General features: G+C 46.7%; 3 protein-coding genes and 1 long non-coding RNA gene across 4 annotated transcripts; all 4 read left to right on the top strand.

Annotated features, from left to right (window-relative positions):
- The first annotated feature begins 695 nt into the window (after positions 1-695).
- On the top strand, positions 696-2,622 carry LOC121395799. The gene is made up of 3 exons (XR_005962683.1): positions 696-759; positions 844-1,494; positions 2,103-2,622. It is a non-coding gene; the product is annotated as an uncharacterized LOC121395799 (long non-coding RNA).
- Positions 2,623-2,704: 82 nt separating this feature from the next.
- LOC444844 (T cell receptor beta variable 20-1) lies at positions 2,705-4,222 on the top strand. Its single transcript, XM_041570021.1, has 2 exons — positions 2,705-3,608; positions 3,813-4,222. Exons 1-2 carry the CDS (start codon positions 3,410-3,412, stop codon positions 4,220-4,222), a joined length of 609 nt encoding a protein of 202 aa, XP_041425955.1. The 5' UTR covers positions 2,705-3,409.
- An 892-nt stretch (positions 4,223-5,114) lies between these two features.
- On the top strand, positions 5,115-5,964 carry tcrb.b12.L (T cell receptor beta/TCR VDJ BV4 BJ9 L homeolog). Its single transcript, XM_041570078.1, has 2 exons — positions 5,115-5,257; positions 5,467-5,964. The coding sequence occupies exons 1-2, from the start codon at positions 5,212-5,214 to the stop codon at positions 5,859-5,861; spliced, it is 441 nt and encodes a 146-aa protein (XP_041426012.1). The 5' UTR covers positions 5,115-5,211; the 3' UTR covers positions 5,862-5,964.
- Positions 5,965-7,070: 1,106 nt separating this feature from the next.
- LOC121395741 lies at positions 7,071-14,391 on the top strand. The gene is made up of 4 exons (XM_041570019.1): positions 7,071-7,963; positions 8,277-8,663; positions 14,050-14,222; positions 14,320-14,391. Exons 1-4 carry the CDS (start codon positions 7,918-7,920, stop codon positions 14,389-14,391), a joined length of 678 nt encoding a protein of 225 aa, XP_041425953.1. The 5' UTR covers positions 7,071-7,917.
- Positions 14,392-14,417: the final 26 nt, after the last annotated feature.

Below are 14,417 nucleotides of genomic sequence, written 5' to 3'. Positions count from 1 at the left end.
TAATATAAATACAAATAATATGGAATAAGTAGAATTTTATGTGCAGACGACACCCCCATGGGCCCAGTTTATATAGAAGAAGATCAGCGGCACATTTACACCCACTGACACTTACACGGACCCCTTTATACCCCTGAAACGCTGTTCTCTGCCCCCTCACATTTGTCTCTTCCCAATTCATGGGGGGGGCAGTGCCCAATTCTCTAGAGACAGACCCACGTGACACAATCACATCAATAAACAGGAGATCCATTGGCTCAATTGTTTCCTTGTCACAAACACAATCAGTTCTGACTGCCCATAAAGAAACTCAGCAGTCGCATCAATTCACTTTCTCTACTGGTACAACTGTACACTCTATTCACACTATCACACCAGTATGTCAAGTTGAGTGTAAGCTCTGTTGGTCAGGCTAAGAGTTAAGTGCAAGGTGAGTGGCTCAGGTTGAGAGTGTAAGCTCTGTTGGTCAGGTTGAGATTATTGCTCATTGTCCAGGCCAGGAGTTTTGCTCACTAATTCATTATAATGATATAATAATAATAATAATAATATTGAATTTACTCTGTGCACTTTCACCCCCAAGCCCCACCCTCTGGCGCATAATATTTAGATGATGTCATTTCCTGGTTGGTGCCAGGGGGGGGGTGTCTGGGAGTTACAGCAGGACTGGGGGGGGGGGTGGCCGGGAGTTACAGCAGAACTGGGTGTGAGAGGAGATGGGTCTCACCGTGTGGCTGTTGCTGTTGTGCTGGGGGCTCTGTAAGGAGACAGTGGGGCCCCTGAGGGGGGTGTAATCCATGTGCCTGGGAGAGACAATGAGATGTAACGTGTGTTTCTTCTCAGCAGGTTTGTGCCAAGATGGGCGTGTGGTGCAGGTGCCATTACTTTTAGTCGCCCGTGTGGGGGCTGAGATGTCCCTGAGGTGCCGCGTGACTGACAGCAGCTTGAGCAACACCCTGTGGTACAGACAAGGGGGAGACGGGCCGCTCACACTGATTGGTCACACGTACAGGGGGGGCACCCCCAGCATTGAAAGTTCCTTCTCTGGGACAAATATAACAATTAGAGCCGAGAGCACCGACAGCTCCCTCCTCCTCATCTCTGGTGTCTCTGGGCAACACTCTGGCACCTACTTCTGTGCCGGCAGCACCCACAGCGACACGGGGAGGGGGAGACTCTGTGCAGAACTCACACCCCCTAAACTGTGTAACTGACCCCCCCCCCAACAGCACAAACTGCTCCCCTACACACAGACCCCACAACTCCCAGACCCAACTCCCTGCACAGAGGAGCTCGTTCCTGGGGAGGAGCCAATCAGAATAAAGATTTATTATCAGGGGGAGGGGCTGGGGAGCAGTTTGGAGAAACTGAGAGTATTTGTGCCTCTGCCAATCCCTGCACTTGTCTGTCCGTTTGTCTGAGCCGAAGGTTGGTGTGGGGGGTTAGTGATGGCACCCCCCCTACATCTCCTCCTCCACGTGTGGGGGCTGCACTGTGAGTAGAGCTGGGGGGCAGTTCCTGGTGCCCGTGTGTCGTGGGCAGGAGACATATAGGCATGAGAATTAGAGATGCTGAGGGGGGAGACATTTAGGTGACACTCAGGGGCCCACATGGGATTTTTAGGCTCATTTGCATTTTACTGCGATTCACAGAGGCACTTGGGTCAGTGGGAGAGAGTAGTGTACGGTGAGTGTATACTCAGTGTACAGTGAGTGTAGGGTGAGTGTATAGTCAGTGTAGGGTTAGTGTATAGTCAGTGTATTGTGAGTGTAGGGTTAGTGTAGGTTGAGTGTAAGGTTAGTGTAAGGTGAGTGTATAGTCAGTGTAGTGTGAGTGTATAGTCAGTGTAGGGTCAGTGTAGGGTTAGTGTAGGTTGAGTGTAGGGTGAGTGTAAGGTGAGTATATAGTCAGTGTAGTGTGAGTGTATAGTCAGTGTAGGGTCAGTGTAGGGTTAGTGTAGGTTGAGTGTAAGGTGAGTGTATACTCTGTTTAGGGTGAGTGTGTAGTCAGTGTAGGGTGAGTGTAAGGTGAGTGTATACTCAGTGTAGGGTGAGTGAGGTAAGTGTTGGGTCGGTCTCACAAGTTCTGTCTCTGTCCCACAGTCTGTCTCTGTCTCTCGGCTGATGTTGTACAAACCCCCGGACTGGTTGTGTCTCGTCCCGGGGCAAATGTCAGTCTATTGTGTGAACACAAGGACTCGGGTTTCCTCTATAAGTTCTGGTACCGACAGGAGAAACACCGACCTCTGACCTTCATAGGGTCCGTACACACCACCCAGAGGCCCAATATGGACAGAGAGTTTGATGGGAGAATAAAGATCCAGCCCCAGTCTGCCCAGTCGGCTCAACTAATAATCTCCAATGTGTCCCCCAGTGATGCAGCGATTTATTATTGTACCAGCAGCCCCCACAGCGACACGGGGAGGGGGAGACTCTGTGCAGAACTCACTGACACCCCCCACCCTCCCTGCACAACTGTCTCACCCCCCCATACGTACAAATGATGTGATCCAGAGATATTGTCATGTGACCCATGTGCCCAACAGACTTCTTCTGCTTCTGGGGGGTCTTCAGAAGTTCCCCATAAGCGCAGCCCCCTGGAATCTCTGGGTGTTTAGTAAATAACCACAATTTGGGGATGCAGTGACCCTATTTAGGGTGGATTGTACCAAACTGCTGACATGGAGAGTACAATTGAGGGGTGCGATTAATTACTCCCAGGGTTGACAATTCTGTAAGAAACCCCCCTAGTTAACTCACTCCGCCTCTAGGTTTGTTTTCTCCGGCCGTGCCCCCCAGTCTATACAGCGGGACATGTGGGACCCGAGACCCCTAATTTGTATTTGGGTTAAACCCAAAGATTTTGGTCTGTTTACTGGTCATAGGGATGGGGGGGGGGACAAATACTGGGTCTTAGGGACCCCACAATCTACTGCATGTAAATCAGACTGGTAGTGACATAAATTGGCCACTAGATGCCCCCCATGAGACATAGTTGAAGTTTCCCCCATAATAAGATTTTAACGCAGCGATTGAATAGGTGGGACCCCCAGCCCCCCAACAAATAAGAGAGAGTTCTGATCTCCCCCTGTTGAGCCCCCAGTCCCAAATGATGAGAAATATCCACCTATTAATAAAGAAATAAATCCTGAGTTAACCACTAATTAAGGATTATTATTTAATTAATGCAGTAAATACTAATGAGCCATTCGTTTTTTCGCTTTTGCAAAACCCCATAAGATTTATATGAGGGAAGTGGAGTCACTTGGTGTCTGAAATCTCACAATGCGCCTAAAATACATGTTACCCTGGGGCAAATAACAGTTCATGGGGCAGATTCACTGCTGGGCACTTTATTAAGTTCTATATCAGTAACTGGGTCCTAATGTCAGGGCTGCAGGGGCAAAGAAATGAGCAGAAATATTAGGAATTGCTTTGCTTCCCCTTTAACAGTCACTGTCTATCACAATGATGTCAGAAGAGTCAGTGATGTCATTTCCTGCTTGGGGCCCCCATGCATCTCACCTGGTTCAGCCCTCAATGTGTCTGTGGATCTCGGGGTGATGGGACCCTTTTTGTGCCTCTTTCTTGCCCTGTGGGGGCCACAGTGTAAGCAGATGAGTATTAGTGTGAGTAAGTGTGATTATAAGTGTGATTATAAGTGTGAGTGAGTAAATGTGAGTATAAATGTGAGTGTGTAAGTGTGAGTGAGTAAGTGTGAGTGAGTAAGTGTGAGTGAGTAAGTGTGAGTGAGCAAGTGTGAGAAGAGTTGCAGAATTGAGTGTCAGCTCATTACACTCTGTTTCCCAGCAGTCTGTGTGGCGCAGCCAGTTGTACAAATTCCCAGGTCTCTGGTGGTCCGGCCGGGGGGTGACGTCACAATTGAGTGCCAACACAATGACAGCAGCAAGCTCAGCAAGTACTGGTACCAACAGGAGGGGGGCAAAGCGCTGGTGCTTATGGGGTACACCTACACCACCAGTACCATAGAGATGGAGAAAGAGTTCAGCGAGGGGAGATTCACCATCACCCCCAAATCTACACAACACAGTGTCCTGACCATCTCTGGTGTCTCTGCCCAGGATAGTGCCACCTATTACTGTGCCAGCAGCACCCACAGCGACACAGGGAGGGGGAGACACTGTGCAGAACTGACACCCCCCGACCCCTCCTCCTTGCACACACTCCTCCCCCTGCACCCCCATATCCATGATCCACAGTAACTGACAGTTTATTAGATACACAAATAGTAATAACTGTAATTGTACCTATTGGTTGTGATAACGTGGCACAGTGTAAGGAGGGTGCAACAGTTGTTGGGGTTCATTCTTATTTCTGCTTCTAGATTGTAAGCTCTGAGTACCAGGGCCGCTGAAACTGTCAATAAGTTAGAGCAGTAATTACATTAATTAGGATCAGTTTGGTGCAGAACGACACGTGCTACATCCACCATCTCTCATATAACGGCAACACGGGATGTGGTTTGTGGGATTTTTGGTTCTTAGAAATTGCTGTTTATTTGCCTGTCCCCCCCCCCCCCCAGTTAAAAGAGAAAATGAATGAAAAAAAACCACCAGTTCATGAGAATTGTAGGGGCCCAACCACACAGAAGACTGAAGGAGGCTTGGAGTGGAGGGGGGGGATAAAGAGGAGCCCAGGTGCTGGTCTATTGGACAGAGACTCCCTATGACAGTTTAAACTTGGGGCACCCCAGCCGTCAGCACCCATATATGAGACTGGGAAGAAGGGAGAGTTGGGGTGGTGGGTTCCCTACTCAATACTTTGTGCTCAGGACAATGAGGTCAACCAAACTCCTCCTGGGAATGTGATTAAATACACAGGGAATTGCTCATTGTGAGGATTGATAATGTTTCCTGATTTAGGGCAAGAGATGAAGGGGGCAAATGTAGGCGCAGGGTGTGGGGGGCAAGGGGCCCCTGTTGAAAAGAAACCAGGCAGGATGAAAAGAGAAGGGTGACTACTGGCCCTAAGTAACTTCCTGTGGCCCTACATCTTATTGTCATTGGTGCAGCTGTATATAGGGAATGTAGGTGGGCGGGGTATGGATCTTGAAACACTGTCAGTCACACGAGTGGGCGTGGCATTGGCTCAGAACCAATGAGAGTGCTGGTGAGGCATTTAATCAGGGGCCCATGTAACTCAAATTCTTATAACCTGGAGTCCATACACAGCCTGTAGGAGACCCTGGGAAATGGTGGGATTTCTGGGCCAAATTCTGCTCCTGTACATTCCAGCCTGTAAGTCTGACCCAATGGAATAATGGAAGAAGGGGGTGGTGGTGAAGCTTGTACATTAGTAACCCATGGGACCAGACCCATTTGGGGGTGTAAGATGTCAGATTTGGATAAAACAAACCCTGTGACTGTTGGGGGGGGGGCATGAGAGATACAGGGGCCCAATGGGACTCAGAGAATTGTCTTCTTATTATTCTCTTGTTATTCCTCAGGTGTCGGGCAAGTGACGGTGACACAAAGCGAGAAACTTCTATTAGTGAAGAGAGGGGGGTCGGTGCGGATCACTTGTCACCAATCTGCTGCTGATTATTTCAACATGTTCTGGTACCAACAGAAACCGGGGCAGGGCCTGAAGCTCATGGTCTGGTCAACTGGTGCCAATGATGGCAAAATGGAGGGGGAATATGGGCAGAGGTGGCAGTTGCACAGAAGTGACACCCACAATTGTGTTCTGAATGTGACCGGAGCAGAAGCAGAAGATGATGCCCAGTATTTCTGTGCCGCCAGTAACACAGACACAGACACGGGCACAGACACTGGCACAGAACCCACGGGCGACACCTACTGGCACGACTGCCCATTGGCAGGTGTAGGGGCAAAAACCTAAAGTCTGTATTTATAGTAAGTTCCCCTTTTATTCATAATGTTTTCCACACTCACCCCCATGTCCTTCTGATTATACTGGTGCCGCCCAACTGTCCCAAGCCCCCCATTTCTTACTGGTCAATAAATACCCTCCTGTATCTCTTCCCTTTACTCTCGGATCCAGCAATTTCCTTACCCCCAATTCTCCCATACACAGGACTTACCTCCCCTATTTTCTCTTGGATACAGGACCTCTCCCTATACCCCCCGCCAGCTTGTGCCTAAATTCAGCAAAACAGATAAAAGTAACAATTTCTATATTTCGACATTTTCTGTCTGTCCCAATTCATAGGACATTTCATATGACGACATTAAATATCCAGTTAAAGGGACACCACCTCTAAGTTAACTCTTAGCATGTTACACAATGGCTAATTTTAAGCAACATTTTAATTGGTCCTCATTTTTTAAATAGATTCTGAATTATTTTGCATCTGCAGCTGACTCTTTCACTGACCCCATCTAAACACCAAATGCTCTCTACAACAAATGTATTGTTATTGCTACTTTTTATTACTCATCTTTCTGTTCCAACCCTCCCCTATACATATTCCATATTCTCATTCAAATCAATGCATGGTTGCTGGGGTAATTTGGACCCTAGCAACCAGTTTGCTGACGTAAACTGGAGAGCTGCTGAATAAAAAGCTAAATAAGTCAAAAACCAGAAATAATAAAAAACAATTACAAATTGTCTCAGAATATCCCTCTCTACATCCTACTAACAGTTAATTTAAAGGTGAACAACCCCTTAAATAACCTAAAATGAGATACATCTTCCCCAAGAGTATCCAAATTCTTCTCTGTATAATAGATTCTTTACCCTGTCCCCTAAATCATATACAATTTCAATAAATATTGGTTAAACAGGTCAATTTCTTAATTTGCTGTTGGGCCCATTAATCTCTAGTTAGGCCACTGGCCCCACCCCTAATATTGAGTCAGTTGTTCCTCTTATAGGACAAGGGAACCCCAGAAAGACATCAATGTGCCCCAAATGAATCCTCAGAAACTAATTTTCTACAGGAATCTTCTCATTTCTCAGCCTCCAGCAATTTCTTTTTACTGAGAATTCCTTTGAATTAGTTTCTTTCCTTATTTACCCAAGAAGATATTTCTGGAGGAAGAAGCAACAGTCGCCCCCATCGCCGTCCCTCAGACCTGTCAGAAAATCAATTTTATTATTTGAGACTTTTTTTGAGCCTGATCCAGGGTTTGTACAGGTGGGACGGAGGGACAGAGGCTTTCAGTCTCCATTGTTCCCAAAAAGTTCCAAAAATCCAAATTTCTCAACTTGTAGAGTTTAACGTCAGCCAAATGCACGGGGTCAATAGGAAGGCAAAGTTAAACTGGTGCAGAATCACGTTCATTGCTCTTCATTGTTACACAAGCTCCTCCCCAATGTAACAATGGCTCCCATGATGCCAATTTCTTTCAAACATGGCGGCCGGTCTCCCATATAGAAACAGGGGTGACTGGGTCATGACAACTTTGTATCCACAACCTCAGCACTATTAGTATCTCCAGCATGTGACAATCACAAGTCCAGCAGTTTTGCTATAGGATGTCGCATGCTCCGCCCACACAGCTCCGCCCACACAACTCCCGCTGCACATCACTCTGCAGATTTGAGATCCTCCAGCTGTACCGGGGGGCACCACTTTTTCCTCCCTATCAGTAAAATTGGCATCAGGCATCAAACCAACCCACCAGGCAGTAACGTACCAAGGGGGAGGAGCAGTGGGAGGGGCACAGAGGAGAATGTGCTGAATGTTAATCAATAAGTGAATGTATGGGAAGCCATGATAAGGACTTCAGCAGGGGAGGGGCCTGTTCTCACTTGGATGAGAGGGGGAGGGGTATGGTAGCAGGTGAAATAACTGCTGCCAAAAGGGGTGGGACAATAATATATGCACCTCCCCCATGAGTCAAGTAACTGTGAAAGGGGGTGATTCTATTGTGTTTGTCTGTGGGTCCATTTGGATCTATTCCACCCGCTCAGCAGAAGCTTCAGGAGAATGAGCCGGAGTCTGGCAGTGCCCACAGGGCTGAGCTTTCTGTTGTGTCAGTAACACTGGGCTCTAACGCTGGGCTTTAACGCTGGGCTCTAACACTGGGCTCTAACACTGGGCTCTAACACTGGGCTCTAACACTGGGCTGTATGGGCAGGGTGTGTGCAATAGACTGGGTGCAGGGAGTTTCTGTGCTGTACTGAATAGACAGAGAGGGTGATATACAGAACGTCTTGCCGGGATACAGGAGGATAGACTGTAACTATATATTACACAGTACATTCCCAGGATACAGTGGGACATGGGGTAACAGTATATATATATATATATATATTATAACAAGGTACTTATTTATATTCTTACAGGTGTGTGCCAGGGGCTGGTGGTGACCCAAGAGAAAAGGCTGCTGTTGGTACTGGTGGGGGGGTCGGTGGAGATCCCCTGCCGGCAGGATGGAGACAACCTCTACATGTACTGGTACCAGCAGAAGGCAGGAGAAGGGCTGGAGCTCATGGTCGTATCCGCAGGGGCAGATGCCAAACAGACAGTGGAGGGCAAATACGCAGGAAGGTGGAGCCTGAACAGAACCGTCATTGGGAACATGAGCCTAAAAGTGACAGGGGCTGAGGCTGGAGATTCCGCCACATATTTGTGCTCAGCGAGTCTCACAGACACTGAAGCCACTGATCAACCTGCCACAAAACTCTCTCCAATGCAATTCCCCAGTGTGACCTGCAGGGGGAGGCACTTCTGTAACGTTGCACTGAATCCTCCTCTCATGTCATCTTTCATTAGTCGTATTCTTCTTTACTTATACTGCACAGTCCTGCAAACAGACAATATATCAGTCCCTGACCCAGTGAGCTTACAATCTAAGGTCCCTATCACATTCCCATCAGTCCCTGCCCCAGTGAGCTTACAATCTAAGGTCCCTATCACATTCCCATTAGTCCCTGCCCCAATGAGCTTACAATCTAAGGTCCCTATCACATTCCCATCAGTCCCTGCCCCAGTGAGTTTACAATCTAAGGTCCCTATCACATTCCCATCAGTCCCTGCCCCAATGAGCTTACAATCTAAGGGCCCTATCCCATTCCTATCAGTCCCTGCCCCAGTGAGCTTACAATCTAAGGTCCCTATCACATTCCCATCAGTCCCTGCCCCAGTGAGCTTACAATCTAAGGTCCCTATCACATTCCCATCAGTCCCTGCCCCAGTGAGCTTACAATCTAAGGTACCTATCACATTCCCATCCATCCCTGTCCCAGTGAGCTTACAATCTAAGGTCCCTATCACATTGTCATACGTCCCTGCCCCAGTGAGCTTACAATCTAAGGTCCCTGTAACATTCACACACACTAGGGACAATTCTATCAGGAGTTAATTAAGCCGTCTGTATGTATTTGGATAGTGGACACGGATAGACACAGGGAGGACATACACCCCCTGCAGGGTCACAGCAATACAACTGACAAGACTAACCAGGAATAATAATAATAATAATAATGATAATGATAATGACAGGAATAGCAGGACAGGGCCAGCACCCAGTGCTGAGGGAAAGAGATGGACAGGACTGGGTACCTGAGGATTCTTAGTTGCACCAAGAGTTGTGGGCTCAGTACCCTGGGGGCGGGGCTACAAGTGATAGGAAATTAAACTGACCATACAGGGGTAGGTGGGTGTGTCTGTATCTTTATGGGCCCTCCCCTCTCAGGTGGGACTACATTGGTGCATTGCTGCTCCTCCTCTCCCAATGAATCTGCAGAGGCACAAGTTATGATCCAATCAGAATGGAGATGGACAGCAAAGATCTTCTCGTTTGTTGACCTGGTTAATGTGTGTGGCCCTTTAACAGTCATTCCCCAGAGTAATAGCACCACCCATAGAGCTGTGAGTATTAGTACTGATTGTTACCCAAATACACCCCCACTCACCCCCTATATCTGCAGGGGCTCCCCTGAGAGTGAGACTAACCTGTGCTCTGCTGTGACGGGTGTTGGGTGCCCCCTGCTGGTGGCTATTCCCTGTGCCAGGCTCATATGCTGCAGTACCAGTCCGGCTGCCCAAGGGACATTTCCTTTTCTTTATGGCATCCACCCCCCTTCCAAATCTAATGCCCGTTTTAGATTTCTTTTTCCTGCTCCGCAATGAGCCACTCCCCCATATCGAGAGACTCCTCCTCCCAGCTAAGCCACTCCCCTATACTGAGCCACTCCCAGGTGGCTCCTCCCATTGCACCCACATGCATCTCGGCTGAGCAGCCAATGGCACAGGTGGGGTTCCCATTATCCTGTTCTGGGGCATCAGGGGGTGCCATGGACACAAATCATTTATTTTTCCCAATATAAATGAAATATGAAGAAGATGCTTCTCCCCAGTTACACACACAGGGTGACGGGACAAGAGAGGATAGAGGGGGTGGTGATAAAGCCTGGAGGTTGGGGGGCACCTGTGTTTATATTTGAGGTGAGTATGGGGGGCATCTGCACTAAGACTCAGGGACGGTGAGTCTAAGCCCATAGGTTCCCAATAACAGGGACCTAAAACTTCACCAGAACTTCATTAGAGACAATATCTGAATCCTGTAGTTAAATATCCTGATACCCCAGGGGCCACAGTCTCCAGTCCCCCAGTTATAGGGAAGGGGCAATATATTTGTCTTATGTCCTACCTGTGGTTTAATTACAGTAACTGATCATTTCCCAGGGGCCAACAGCAGCCCCTTACACTGTCATCTGGTGGGGGGATCTATCTGGTGGGGGGATCTATCTGGTGGGGGATCTATCTGGTGGGGGATCTATCTGGTGGGGGATCTATCTGGATCCAATATGAAAGTGTTACAAGAATTTATCACTTTACAACAGATTAAATTGTGCTTTTATTGCCACACAACATGTTTCCAGCTTGTGAGGCTCTTTGTCAAGTGTGAAACAACCAATAGAAAATGGAAATTGACTTTACAGAAGTGACATATACAGGTGTAGTTCCACCTCCCCTCATGTACTAACCACCAATGCATTTACATAAGCAATAGAAAAAGTTCAATTAAAGTCAAACATGCAAATAGAGTGAGGGGGTGTAAAGAATAACAATCTGTTTGATTGGAATGAGCATTACCTGCTTCTGCCTCTATATAAGCCAAGCAGCCCATTCAGAGAACCTGTGTATTAGAACAACTTTATATATAACACTGACAAAGGTTCTCATGAATTAATCGTTAAAGCTTCGCCCATACGTTACCGTTAGCCGTATTCTGATTGTTCATGACAATCGACTAGGGCAAGAAATGTAAATCTGGAAAGTAAGTAAAAGAGAGTCATTTTCATACCTCCCAACTGTCCCTTTTTCGGAGGGACAGTCCCTCTTTTGACAGCTCAACCCGCAGTCCCTCATTTGTACTGGAAAGTCCCTCTTTTCTCTGCACTGAACAGCCAGAAAAAGAAACAACGTTTCTCACTTAATTGGCTTTTAGCAGAGAGCCCAGAACAGCCAACAGGTGCAAATAAGAGACTTTGTAACAATTTTGAGACACAAAAACACAGTTTAGATAAGGAGAAATATTTTCAAACTTTCATAACCTGCCAAATTTTGTAAAACAAACATGGAATTAGGGGGTGTGGCCACAGAAAGGGGTGTGGTCAAGAAATTGCTGCGCTACATGCGGGAAAATTTTTTTTGTCCCTCTTTTTACTTCCAAAATGTTGGGAGGTATGTATTTTAGTATTTACATTGCAGTTTATAGGAAGCATTTTCCACTCCATGGATTGACCACATTCAATTTCTTGATCCATTTCTCTTTGTGTTAATGTCAGTTCCAGGTCTCCACCTCTAGGGGGCAACACATACTACTTCCAAGAGCAACCGCTTTAGTTCTTTCAGATTGTGGTTCGTTCCTGACAAATGTATCTGTGTAAGTGTGTATGTTCCCTTCTTATAATTACGGATATTCCCACGTGTTCCATAATTCTTCTTTTCACTGGTCCACCAGTTTGTCCCACAGAGACCTTCCCACACGGCCATTTAAGCAAATAAACGCAGGTATCACAGGTGCATAGTGTTGTAGTTGGACTGGGGGACCATGTTGATTGAACTTATTACTGTTAATAATAGAGGTACAGAATACACATATGTGCCCTTTTAGGTTTACCCAAGAATCTCTAGGCTTTTTTTAGGGGGATCCTTTTGGATGGATGAATAAGTTGCCTCTTTTATAGCTAAATATAGGGGCAGTACTGGAACATTTACTGAGTGTCTTATGTTGCTGAGTAATGGAGTAATATTTAGAAACAATACTCTCTATAGCTTTGCAATATGTACAGTATCTGTTGGTGCTCTTTGCTTTGTACATTGAGGTCTTTCATTTCTACCCGTGACCTCTCGTCTATACATTTGTCAATAGACTTTTGATTATGGCCTTGGCTTTAAAATCTCTCTTTTAAGTTAGTAGTAGACTTTTCTAAATTATTATCATTATTATCTGACGAGATCCGACGGGCTCTTAGGAACTGTCCTTTAGTGATGCCTTGATGACATGTAAGCTGGTTATATGTAGCATGTTCTTTCTATCTGTGTCCTTATGATAAAGGCATGTTTGATCCTTTCCATCTACTACTTCAAGATGTACATCAAGAACATTGAGAGTGTCCCCCCTATTTCAATGTTAAGGTTTTATGTGTCTGGTGTGCTGAGTCCGCCATCTTTTTAAATGTTTCTACTGGGCCGTTCCACAGTATGAGGGTGTCCTGCACATGGGGGTCGTACCGAATAATACGTTTGTTATACCTGCTCTCTAGGAACAGCTTTTCTCCAAATCTTATACTGACACATTTGCAAAAGTGGGTGCGACTGTCGCCCCCCATAGTTGTACCTTGATGCTGCCAATAATACTTCCCTGCAAACCTAAAATAGTTTTTTTGTTAAACAATCAACAATAAAGTATATGAATTGTGGTGTCAGGTTAGTATCCATCAATGCCCCCTGTACCACTTGTATCCCCTCTTCTTGTGGAATGGAGGTGAATAAGCTTCGTATGTCAATACTGACCAATTTCATTTCAAGCTTTTCTAGGGCTTTTATGTTACACAACAAATCAATGGTGTTTCACTTATTACGAGTTGTAAGAAACCCCTAATATGGTAGAAATGGTGGACTCAGCAAAGCAGGCACATAAAACCATAACATTGAAATAGGGGGGGACACTCTCAATGTTCTTGATGTACATCTTGAAGTAGTAGATGGAAAGGATCAAACATGCCTTTATCATAAGGACACAGATAAAAAGAACATGCTACATATAACCAGCTTACATGTCATCAAGGCATCACTAAAGGACAGTTCCTAAGAGCCCGTCGGATCTCGTCAGACATAAATAATTCCAAAAAGTCTACAGCTAATTTAAAAGAGAGATTTTAAAGCCAAGGCCATAATCAAACGTCTATTGAAAATGTATAGACGAGAGCTCACGAGGAGGCGCACACAAGAATAGAGGCACAATACTATCTACCAAATTTCCAGGATTAACAGTCGCTCCCTTAATTTTTCTTGGGGTGTCTATCTTGTGGGGGTGTCTATCTCATGGGGGTGTCTATGTGATAGGGGTGTCTATGTTGTGGGGGTGTCTATGTGATGGGTTTGTCTATGTGATGGGCTTGGGGTAGAAAGGGGAGACCACTGTTTGGGATCCAGGATCTTAAAAGAGAAATTGTGGTTAAAGCCCTGGGGGCCAATTACAGGCAGGGCCCAACTGAGATGTGTAATTAGCCCAATCCTGGCAGAACAATGTTCTATATGATCATTTCATTGGCTGGTCTTGGAGAAAGTGGGAGGTGTCCAGGTTTTCTCGTTTCCTGCTCTGGGGCCCCCCAGGCATCTCAGCTCCTCCATCTCTCACTGAGTCTGAGGCTTCTAATCAATGGGACCCCTATTGCGCCTTTTCCTTACCCTGCGGGGGCTGCAGTGTGAGCAGATCAGTGTGTCTGTCTGTCTGTCTCTGTGTGTGTCTGTCTGTCTGTCTGTCTGTCTCTGTGTCTGTCTGTCTGTGTCAATGGATATTTGTGTTGCCATAATACAGAGAACATAGTGGAGGGTCATTAAGGGACAGTCTCCCCTGACTGTAACTGTCTCTCTGCCCCGCAGTCTGTCTCGCTGCTCCTGTCCTCCAATATCCAACTGTGCAACTGTCTCACCCGGGGGACAATGTGACTGTACAGTGTGAGCACAATGACGGCAGCTACATCAGGAAATACTGGTACCGACAGGAGAACAACGGGCCCCTCACACTCCTGGGCTCAACCTACACCACCCAGGAGGCAACTGTGGAGAAGGACTTTGCTGGGGGCAGAATAATTATCCAGCACAAAACTGCTCAGGGGGCCGTTCTGATAATCCTCCGTGTCTCCCCCCAAGACAGTGCCCTGTATTATTGTGCCAGCAGCATCCACAGCGACACAGACAGGGGGAGACTCTGTGCAGAACTGACACCCCCCAGAGACACCCCCCCCCTC

This window comes from Xenopus laevis, chromosome 7L (genome assembly GCF_017654675.1).
Source record: "Xenopus laevis strain J_2021 chromosome 7L, Xenopus_laevis_v10.1, whole genome shotgun sequence".
In the NCBI taxonomy this organism is placed as follows: domain Eukaryota; kingdom Metazoa; phylum Chordata; class Amphibia; order Anura; family Pipidae; genus Xenopus; species Xenopus laevis.
Note: the sequence above shows the minus strand (reverse complement) of the source record. Positions and strands in the feature narration are given on the sequence as shown.